The sequence below is a fragment of the Scylla paramamosain genome, unplaced genomic scaffold (genome assembly GCF_035594125.1).
Source record: "Scylla paramamosain isolate STU-SP2022 unplaced genomic scaffold, ASM3559412v1 Contig58, whole genome shotgun sequence".
In the NCBI taxonomy this organism is placed as follows: domain Eukaryota; kingdom Metazoa; phylum Arthropoda; class Malacostraca; order Decapoda; family Portunidae; genus Scylla; species Scylla paramamosain.
In genome coordinates this window covers 128,290-139,926 of record NW_026973723.1, presented here as the reverse complement: position 1 = coordinate 139,926, position 11,637 = coordinate 128,290, and the positions used below count along the sequence as shown (strand labels likewise).

Here is an 11,637-nt window from a genome sequence, read left to right as displayed (position 1 = left end):
GGGGGTTGCAACTTTCTTAAGGTTCTGGATTACTGGAGGCTTTGGCAACAATTACTTTGTTGGATGCCATTCCTGTGCACGTTATGAACCATCACGTCTTATCTTGGAGGTGAAGGTTTAGTATATAATCGTGAATTGGAAAAATACTTTTCTTGGAGGTTTTTAGTATATAATCGTAAATTGGAAAAATACTTTACTTTTAAAAAATCTTACAGCAAGTCCACATAAAAGTTAGCATACATTTATATGAAAATGTTACAAACATTTATATGAAAATGAGAGAAAAGATACTCAGTGATGTTATATATATAGTGCATGACTTGTAGTGGGGATAACACTTGTATTGTCACTCTGGAAAGTCACACACTAACACCAAAAGCAATCAAGGAAATGCCAACATATATTCCATTTTTCTTTCTTTTTAGTAGATGGTTGCCTTGTGATGAAGGAACTTGCTCAAAAATATTTCCTAAAACTCTAAATGTTCACAAGTGAATGGTGAGTACGTTGTGAGAGAAAGATATGAACAGACAGGCAGGCAGGCATTTAAATGTAAATTAAATGTCAGTAACCTTTGGTAATGGTCAAAGAATTAATGGCGTGGAAGCTTGCGTGAAGTCCCTGATGAAAGATAAATATACCAGCCACTGGATTCACAAAACTCAACAGGATGACACCCCCCCCCCACCCATTGTAGTATTTGCTGGACTGGTAATTCCTTCTTCCATACTCATCACTCTCCTTCTCAGACCTGTACTTCCTCTTCTCGCTATCCCTTCTGCTGTCATCATGATCTCTGTGGTCACTGACAAACCTCCCTTGCCTGTGGTCAGAATATTCCCTCCTGTGATCCCTGTAATTCCCACGATCCCTATAATTCCCATGACCTCTGTACTCCCCTTGATCCCTGCAGCCTCCTTCCTTCCTGTAGTCTTGATGCCTAAAGTTGCCTCTGCACTGTCTGTTGCGGTCAAATCTGTCAGCAGGGAGTATTGGCGGCTTAGGCAGGCTCTTCTTGCAGTGCTGGAACATATCAAATACTGGTCATTTCATAGACAAGGAGACAAGGAGCTGCTATAGAGTAGAGAGGAGGGATTCAGGGGATTCTGAACTTTGTTGGGATCTATGTACAGTAGAAACCTCAGTTCACAAACCAAAACAAGTTTTCCCATTTAAATTAATTAAAATACAATTAATCTATTCCAACCTCAGAAACTGCATTATTATTATTATTTTTTTCTTTCTTTCTTTATTTTTTTTTTTTGACAAGAATGAAGTTACAGTAACCACAGAAAGGTGTAAGTTTCTTGGACATCAGGCTATATCATGTCACTGATATGAAGGTCAGGTGCCTTCCCAGCTGTTTGACCTGGGAGCCCTTACCTTACTCCATCTCTAAATCACATGCCTTCATAAATTAATTAAGTCTGCCACTTCCTATTTCAACTTTCAGAATGGTTGGAAAGAGTTGTTTGAGAGGAAAAGACAAAATCTTGCCTTGCACCAGGCATGGGTTGGCTGGAAGGAAATATTTGAGCATAAAAGTCTATGTAAAATGGGGATTGTTGCACTACTCATGACAGCACATGCTTTCCAAATTCTACCTTGTGTCTGTGATCCAGGAATTCTTGACAACCTCACGTCTTATAAACCTGTCTAACAGATGCACTCTTTCTTTGGGCATCCAGACAATGGGACATGAGGTGAAATGTAATTGGACAACAGAGCACATACTGTTATGCAGAAAAATCCCTCCTTTACAGTCTTGCTCCAATATTTCCTTCCAGCCAGTGCATGTTTGGTGCAAGGCGAGATGGTGTCTTTTCTCTCCAATCATTATCATCTTTATAACCATCCTGAAAGTAAAGTAAAAAGAGGCAGGCTAAATAAGAAGGCATGCAATTTACTAGAGGTGGAATGGGGTAAAGGAGATCCAGGTCTAGCTCCTCTCCAACAGCTGGGAAGGCACCTGACTTGGGTGACTTGCCAGTGTGTGATAATCACAATGTTCACGGCAGGCATGCCAAAACACAAGTGTGTGTGTGCTTGCCAGCTGAGGGGGTCTGCAGGGTGTTTGTGCATTCACACACAGAAACACTGTTCAAGAACCATGGCAAAAATTCTTAAAAAATATTCATGAAGTGATTTGTTCATAAATAGGAATGTTCACGAACCGAGGTTCCACTGTGTGTAGTTTAAGGTGTAGTTGTGTGGTGCACTTCAAAGAAATTAAATTGGAGGAAGAATGTTAGGGCTATGCTTTCAGTGACAGTTAGTGACTGGAAATATTTATATTTAAGAAGGATAATGATGAGCATACTTGAGTGATGCAAGCAGATGAAGAATTGTCACCACCAGTGTCAGGGAAGCAGTAAAAATATTGCCTGTGAATGATGAGAGGAAAAGGTAGAGTGATGTCTGACCAACACCTAATGGAGGGAGGGAATTTTTGCGAGTAGATTTAAGATGAATGAGAGCAGGAAAAGCTGACAGAAGTGCTGAACAAGTAAGGTGAAAGGTGATAGAGTAATAGGAGAAGAGAATCACAGGGAGGTGGAAGGATAGAGTAAAAGAAGTCCAGCCAGCACATCTTGACATGATTGGTGAGTTGCATGTGGCCAACTAGCATGTTAGTTATTTTTACCACTGTATTCACCACAGAGAAGCTGCATGCCAAAAATACCTACTAAATGGCAATACTCAAGTTCTTCCCACTTGCTTTGATTGACAATATGGGTCGGTTTTAATTACTTTTCTTGAGAAATATGTGCCTTTTTATGAAGTATCACTTACCTCATCCCATCTGCAGCATTTTGTTATGCATGCATATACAAGTGCACAAATTTCTCGTGATGTCAAAGACTTACACAGAGTGACTGTATGGTACAAATCAGGACTGCATACAAGAAAATGTGCCAGCAAACTGGAGTAAACTGAGTTACAGTACATCACCTGGCTTCTAGGTTTGAGGCTTCTGGAGAGCATGATATGCTCCGCCACTCACACTGACATCCAGAAGAATCATGGGGTTCTGTTCCTTCAGCTGTCTTGCTCCAATAATGATGGGATTTTCCTCTAACTGCCACTATGTGTCAGCCAAAGTCCCACCACTTAACCTTAGGACGACATACTCCACACAGTGTTTGTGGCAGGAAATATCACACTTTCCACAACCCTCAAACTTCTGTTCTAATGTGATCTATGGGAGAGTGGGGGTGCTTACAGATGGAATGAATCAACAAAGTGTGTGTGTGTGTGTGTGTGTGTGTGTGTGTGTGTGTGTGTGTGTGTGTGTGTGTGTGTGTGTGTACACATGCTTTATCTTGGCTATTTTCCTTTGTTGAGACTGCCTGTGAACTGTGCAAATTTTCTCTGCCTGGAGGAAAGATAAAATAAGCTACACATCAAACAGTGTGAACTGATTTGCATGGGTAATATACAATAGCAGCAAACACCCATATTGATCTGGTGGTGGATTACAAGCAGTTTTCTTTTTAAAAACTCTTACAGTTCACTTGCTGCTGCTCCCACTGGCCACTGATTGTGTCTAGGTTATGCAGTCATGCCTGCTGACTCACCAGTGGAGACGTGATGCAAGTCAGTGACGTGATATGAAACACAGGCGTATGAATGAGTTGTGTAAATAACTGGTCTATATCTTTAAACTATTTTTTTTTCTAAAAGTTAATACTTTGATATCATACATTATGTTTTCATACCAATATTTTCAAAAGATAGGAGAAGGAGGCAGAGAGCATGCAGAGAGCACAACTTGCAGATCAGCTTGGCTTCAGCAACTATACTCCTTTGTGACTGAATATCCATCCCAGTGATGTGAAGTAATTTTCATTACTCTAGGCTGATATCTTAACAAAAGAGGCAGATGAAACAAAGCATCCACACTTGAGCATGCACACACATTAAGCTGATGTCTCAATAAAAAAAGGAAAGCTGAAACAAAGCACCACACATGTGTAACAACAGACATACACACTACCTCTGTAAACTGGTTATCCTCCTCAGTATAATGAGAGGTTGCTTCCTCCTCCAGCTCAGCCAGAAGCTCGAGGTCGAGAGGCACCATGTCCTACCTGTCTTGTGCCATTGTGCTAAAACTGCTGGTGCTTGGGAAGGCCAATGAGGAGTCTGAAACTGAGTGTTTTCATTTAATACAGATAGAGGGAAGTCTGGTGAAAGTTGGTAGTACAGTGGAATGTGAACCAACTGGTATTAAAAAAAAGAATACTGCACTGGTGGCTGACAGAGAAGCAAGACATACAGCTGTTACAAGTTAGGTGTTTTGAATATTATACTGCTTCAGAAGATAAGCAGAAGTAGAATGAAACTGCATGAAAGAAGTATGAAGAGAAAAGGGAGAAATATAGAATGCTTTTAACGAATGCAGAGCTGGTTATACAAGGAAGTCTACTGCCTCCTCACAGGAGGAGGCAGTAGACACCTGCTGAAACGATAATTACTCCCAGTGAGGTCTAAAGCACTGTTCAGGGGGTGCTGTGAACTTATCATTAAACCCAGCTGTGACCTCACTGAACGTTTCCCTTTGTGTCTCACAACACAAGGGGGCAGTCACAGCCTGCCCTCTAAAGACAACTCTCTTCCTCCACACAAACCTACAAGCACCTAATAACACACACACCCTTCACTCAAAAATTTTTAAATCATGGCGACTCCTACACCAGCCTCGGAGTCCCCATCTGGGGAGGGGACCATAAATGTCCCCAGGTCGGACTGTCTTTTTGTCGACGACCCTAAGTGTCTTGACAGCCCCCTCAACTTTTTCTTCATTAACTTCTGCAACATTCGCGGTCTAAGATCTAATTTTCAATCTGTAGAACACCACCTCTCCTCTTCTAAACCTCATCTTTTCCTCGCCGAAACTCAGGTTTCTGAGGCAACTGACAGTAGCCCCTTTTCTGTTCCCTCCTACTTTCTCTATCCTCATTTTCGATCCAAAGCTGGATGCTGCGTTTATGTGCGCAATGACTTAACCTGGTCTCGTGCCCATGCTCTTGAATCTTCCGAGTTTTCCACCATCTGGCTACGACTACAGAGTCACTCTCATACTAAATTTATCTGTGCTGTATACCTCTCACCTAACTCCTCTGACTATAAGAAATTCTTTGACTACTTAACTTCCAAAGTGGAGCACATTCTGACCCTCTTCCCTTTTGCAGAGATCTCCATTCTTGGAGACTTCAATGTTCACCACCAGCTTTGGCTTTCCTCTCCCTTCACTGACCATCCTGGTGAACTAGCCTACAACTTTGCTATCCTCCACGACCTAGAGCAATTGGTGCAACACACTACTCGTATTCCTGACCGTCTTGGAGATACGCCCAACATTCTTGACCTTTTCCTGACCTCTAATCCTTCTGCTTATGCTGTCATCCTTTCTTCTCCGTTGGGTTCCTCTGATCACAATCTCATATCTTTATCTTGTCCTATCACTCCAATCCCTCCTCAGGATCCCCCTAAGCGAAGGTGCCTCTGGCGTTTTGCCTCTGCTAGTTGGGGGGACCTGAGGAGGTATTTTGCTGATTTTCCTTGGAATGACTACTGCTTCCGTGTCAGAGACCCGTCTTTGTGTGCTGAGCGCACAACAGAGGTGATAGTGTCTGGCATGGAGGCATACATTCCTCAGTCTTTTTCTCGTCCTAAACCTTCTAAATCTTGGTTTAACACAGCTTGTTCTCGTGCTATACATGATAGAGAGGTGGCCCACAAAGCCTTGCATCACCAGAATCTCATGCACTTTATATTTCTGCCCGGAACCATGTCAAGTCTGTTCTCCAACTAGCCAAAAACTCCTTCATTAACAGAAAATGTCAAAACCTTTCAAGATCTAACTCCCCTCGTGATTTCTGGCATCTAGCCAAAAATATCTCCAATAACTTTGCTGCTTCTTCTTTCCCTCTTCTATTTCAACCAGATGGCACCACTGCTATAACATCTATTTCTAAAGCTGAACTCTTTGCTCAAACCTTTGCTAAAAACTCTACCTTGGACGATTCTGGGCTTGTTCCTCCCTCTCCTCCACCCTCTGACTACTTCATGCCACCTATTAAAATTCTTCACAATGATGTTTTCCATGCCCTCGCTGGCCTAAACCCTCAGAAGGCTTATGGACCTGATGGGGTCCCTCCTATTGTTCTCCAAAACTGTGCCTCCGTGCTTGCACCTTGCCTAGTCAAAGTCTTTCATCTCTGTCTGTCAACATCTACCTTTCCTTCTTGCTGGAAGTTTGCCTACATTCAACCCGCTCCTAAAAAGGGTGACTGTTCTAATCCCTCAAACTACTGTCCTATTGCTTTAATTTCCTGCCTATCTAAAGTTTTTGAATCTATCCTCAACAGGAAGATTCTTAAACATCTATCACTTCACAACCTTCTATCTGATCGCCAGTATGGGTTCCGTCAAGGCCGCTCTACTGGTGATCTTCTGGCTTTCCTTACTGAGTCTTGGTCATCCTCTTTTAGAGATTTTGGTGAAACTTTTGCTGTTGCCTTGGACATATCAAAAGCTTTTGATAAGAGTCTGGCACAAAGCTTTGATTTCCAAACTATCCTCCTACGGTTTCTATCCTTCTCTCTGTAACTTCATCTCAAGTTTCCTTTCTGACCGTTCTATTGCTGCTGTGGTAGACGGTCACTGTTCTTCTCCTAAATCTATTAACAGTGGTGTTCCTAAGGGTTCTGTCCTGTCACCCACTCTCTTCTTATTATTCATTAATGATCTAAACCAAACTTCTTGTCCTATCCACTCCTACGCTGATGATACCACCCTGCACTTTTCCAAGTCTTTTCATAGACGTCCAACCCTTCAGGAGGTAAACATTTCACGCAGGGAAGCCACAGAACGCCTGACTTCTGATCTTTCTAAAATTTCTGGTTGGGGCAGAGCAAACTTGGTATTGTTCAATGCCTCAAAAACTCAATTCCTCCATCTATCAACTCGACACATCCTTCCAGACAACTATCCCCTCTTCTTCAATGACACTCAACTGTCCCCCTCTTCTACACTGAACATCCTCGGTCTGTCCTTTACTTATAATCTGAACTGGAAACTTCACATCTCATCTCTAGCTAAAACAGCTTCTATGAAGTTAGGTGTTCTGAGACATCTCCGCCAGTTTTTCTCACCCCCCCAGCTGCTAACTCTGTACAAGGGCCTTATCCATCCATGTATGGAGTATGCTTCACATGTCTGGCGGGGTTCCACTCAAACTGCTCTTCTAGACAGGGTGGAATCAAAAGCTTTTCATCTCATCAACTCCTCTCCTCTAACTGACTGTCTTCAGCCTCTCTCTCACCGCCGCAGTGTTGCATATCTAGCTGTCTTCTACCGCTATTTTCATGCTAACTGCTCTTCTGATCTTGCTAACTGAATGCCTCCCCTCCTTCCACAGCCTCGCTGCATGAGACTTTCTTCTTTCTCTCACCCCTATTCTGTCCACCTCTCTAACGCAAGAGTTAACCAGTATTCTCAATCATTCATCCCTTTCTCTGGTAAACTCTGGAACTCCCTGCCTGCTTCCGTATTTCCATCTTCCTATGACTTGAATTCCTTCAAGAGGGAGGTTTCAAGACACTTATCCATCAATTTTTGACCACTGCTTTGACCCTTTTATGGGACTGCCATTTCAGTGGGCATTTTTTTATTAGATTTTTGTTGCCCTTGGCCAGTATCCTTCCTACATAAAAAAAAAAAAAAAAAAAAAAAAAAAAAAAAAAAAAAAAAAAACAGCACTGCGTGGGGCTGCAGCATGTAATGTGAGAGCAGGTGAGAGAAGGAAATGAACTGTAATAGAGGTGGTGTCTGCAAAACACATGTGGAAATAATACATCTGACCTGGATCAAGTGAGGAATGAGAAGGCAACAATGAAAAACTGGAAGAGGCAACCAATGCTACAAATTATATGTAAAGCTGCTCACTGTAAAAGTAGACTGAATCTTGTTGCCTCTAGTGTTTAGCTTCAGCCTGCTTCAATAGGGAGACTGCCTGCCTCTGTGTTTAGGACACTGCACTGTTCAAAAAGACATAAGCACAAAACTCTTATTTGTTAATGATGATTTATCAATATAAATAAAAGATATATACATTTTAATATTTCCAGTCTATTACTTTACTTAATTTTACTTAGAGAGAGAGAGAGAGAGAGAGAGAGAGAGAGAGAGAGAGAGAGAGAGAGAGAGAGAGAGAGAGAGAGAGAGAGAGAGAGAGAGAGAGAGAGAGAGAGAGAGAGAGAGAGAGTCTTGGAATTATAAAGTTGGCAGCAAAAACAATGACAAAATTTTCAAGTGTCAATCAACATCTGCATGCCATCCAATCACTTAGCCTTGCTCTCAGGTGATTAAAAAATGATCACGAGGAAAACAATAATAATAATTTAGTATTACCCCTTAAGAAAACTGCAGAAACAAACCTATCACTCATGTAAACTCACTCATGTGGTTCTTCCATGGACCACATGCCCCTCCTATTTTTATTTTTATTTTTTTTGTTTATTTGTTTTCATGATTTATCTAAAGGATAATAGCTAGATATTATTACTGTTTCTTTATTCATATATATATATTTTAAATTAGCTTAGGGCAAAGCTGACCAAAAAGGTGATTACAAATATTTTTAGTGCAAAATTTTATGTGATGGCAAGATTTAAGGGTGCACCATTAAAAGAAGGAAGGAGGCAGCAGGCACAGCTTCTACATCAGCTATGCATACACCAACTGCAGTTACTTGGACACACTGCAAACTGAATGCAAACTGAACACAACTCCAACAAGATAGAAGCAAACATTCTGACCACTACAACATCATACTTCAAAGGTAAATATTAGCTAATAAATTCTGTTCCAACTTTTGCATACTTACATTTCTCAGTGACCAGTTTCTCTAGAATGAGTCCATAGAAACCCTCCAAGGAAGCTTTGAAGTGAGTTGTGCTGGCTTTGGTTTCTGGTTCAAATATCCTGGAAAAGAAAAAAAAAGCAGTCAGGTGGATCTGGTCTCTGGTTCAAGGAAAATCAGTTCATATCAACTAACTTTGGTTTCTGGTTCAAATATCATCTAATGGAAAATAAGCTATCAGCTAACTTTGGTATCTGGCTCAAATATCATGTAAAGGAAAAAAGTATCAGTCTTGCACCACTGAGAAACACTGACTGATAGAAGAAATGTTCAGAAAACTTTACACCCACAATGACAACTGGAGCAAGGTTCTTCAAAGTAAGGGAGCCTCCCTGCACTATGCACAATAACTAAGCATGTATAACACCAATATAAGTATGGTTGGGTGGCCATTTTTGTTGTGATATCAAAGCACAGAGCACACCACCTCCTCGGTTTGGGTAACCCAAATCACCCGAGTCACCCGAGTCATGCAAAGAGAGCGTTCAGTTGAGAACTGGGTGACCCGGGTAACCCAAGTCACTTAACTTAACGCACCCCTGGTCTCTGACATGGAAGCTGTGGCCATTCCAAGGAAAATCAGCAAAATACCTCATCAGGTCCCCCAACTAGCAGAGACAAAATGCCAGAGGCACCTCTGCTTAGGAGGATCCTGAGGAGGGATTGGAGCAATAGGACAAGATGCAGATATGAGACTGTGATTGGAGGAGCCCAATGGAGAAGAGAGGATGACAACATAAGCAGAAGGATTAGAGGTCAGGAACAAACACATAACTAACAAAACACATGTTTGAGTGCAGCTCACCTCTCCCACTCCTGAGCAGCCCACTCCTGACAGTCACCAAGTCAAAAGCAAGGTCAGCAGGGTTCCTGAGGGTCTGGACCATGAGGTGGGGGTGTCCCAGGATGGTCACCAGCTGGGATGCCTCAGACAGTGGAATGGAGATGTTTACAAAGTTATCCCATGAGTTCTCTGTGAGTTTGGCACCACAGGAGCAACACAACACATAGTCTGTGAGGAACAGCAGTTGTTAGCACCACCCAGGAACACCACCACTCACCAGTCAAAAATCATGGTCAGTACTCATTATCCCAAGAGACATTCTATTTTACCAGTCAAATACATAAAGTCACCCATCACACACCTTCAATCACCAGTCACCAGTCACACTCCTCAGGCACCACTCATCAATCAAGATCCTCATCATTACTCACTATCCTAAATGACATCCTAATTCACCAGTCTACTCTGAAATTCTTAGTCACCAGTCTCCAGTCAATAGTTAATAGTCTGACATTCTTAGTCACCATTTTGACATTCCCAGACGTCAGTCATCAGTCCAGTGATTATTACTGTGACTGTTACTTGAGACCCTCTTATGAACAGAATGCATGCATCAAAATGTCTTCATGTGAAACGTCACTTAGTGCAGAAAGGCATTAAAAACATTTTCAATTTACAGGAAAGATGCACATGTAAGTGCAGGAATCAAAGATGAACATGAACACGCTTTACAAAATACTGGAATGGTAGCAATGTTCCCTCCCACAGTAGGTTGACCAGGTAATGAATGTGTTACACAGGCTGTGATATCATTCCATACATACAGGAAATTCTTTACAAAAGAGAGGACTTTACTTTGGAGAATGCTTCACTAAATATAATGAGCTCATTACTCTCACTTCAAAAGCCAGTGAGGCTTATTTCGTGAAAAGACAAAGGCAAAAATTCTTTTATCTATTTAATTTACTTAAACTAAGATAGAAAATATATTCTGTCCTTTTTCAGTAACAATAAGAAACATTAGTCTTTAGTAATTCCTAGTGAAGGAGAGTCACTGCACTACTACTGGGACGATTCAACCACAAGAGGCGTCATGATTCCAGTTTTCATTTTCAATATTATGTTTCATTTTCAATGTTATCCTTGACTTGAATTATTGCTGACACATTTTTGTTTCCAGAAGGTTTAATACTCCATTTTCCTGTTGATATGAAAAAAAAAAAAACTGTTTGGGGAAAGTTTAATTAATATGGTGATAGAAAATATCTTAAATATATTTGAGGAAGTGTCAAGAACATTATGAGAGCACCAGTCAGCAGCCACATTAGAAGGGAAAGAGGCTCAGGGTGTGACTTCCAGATCACCTCAGCCTGCACTGACTGTAAATATAGCAGGATTTATATCCTTACAAGACACTTAACCCTGTAAGACAACTATACTCTATTCAAGAAATTTATAAATACATTCCCTCCTACTAGGTGGTGGCATGTCAGGCTCTGGACTCATCTCTACTGGCTGATGACTTCCTGGGCCATGGTGGAACGTTTACCCTGAATTTGGTGACTTTCAGGCACTGTCTTCCACAGCCTCCCACAGCCCAAACACCTCAATAATTCCCTTATTAATTCTTACACCTCCATAATTTCTTCTTCTTGATATCTTTTCCCTAGTCTCTATAGAGCCATTGTTCTTGCCAGCTCTCCTCCAAGCATAGTCATATATATTTTCCTTTGACAATTGTTTCTGTCTCAAGTCCTTCCTTACACAGTCTATCCATATAAGGTTTAGTTTTCCTCTTGCTCTCCTGCCTTGCACCTCTATCTCCATCACACTTCTCCTGACATATGACTCTTTCCTTCTCTTCACATGGCTAAAACACTGCAGCCTTTTTTTCCTGTGTCCTTTGAAATATCTCCACTAGTTT

At 41.4% G+C, this 11,637-nt stretch overlaps 1 protein-coding gene across 4 annotated transcripts; it reads right to left on the bottom strand.

Moving 5' to 3' along the window:
• Positions 1–180: 180 nt before the first annotated feature.
• On the bottom strand, positions 181–9,941 carry LOC135098370 (uncharacterized). 4 transcript variants are annotated; one of them, XM_064000708.1, is made up of 5 exons: positions 9,735–9,941; positions 8,894–8,991; positions 7,954–8,045; positions 3,998–4,152; positions 181–1,023 (listed from the first exon to the last, which is right to left on the bottom strand). In XM_064000708.1, exons 4-5 carry the CDS (start codon positions 4,082–4,084, stop codon positions 565–567), a joined length of 546 nt encoding a protein of 181 aa, XP_063856778.1. In that variant the 5' UTR covers positions 4,085–4,152; positions 7,954–8,045; positions 8,894–8,991; positions 9,735–9,941; the 3' UTR covers positions 181–564. The 4 variants fall into 4 exon arrangements, with proteins under 4 accessions (XP_063856778.1, XP_063856779.1, XP_063856777.1 ...); XM_064000709.1 differs by having other exon boundaries at positions 3,998–4,146; XM_064000707.1 differs by lacking the exon at positions 7,954–8,045.
• Positions 9,942–11,637: the final 1,696 nt, after the last annotated feature.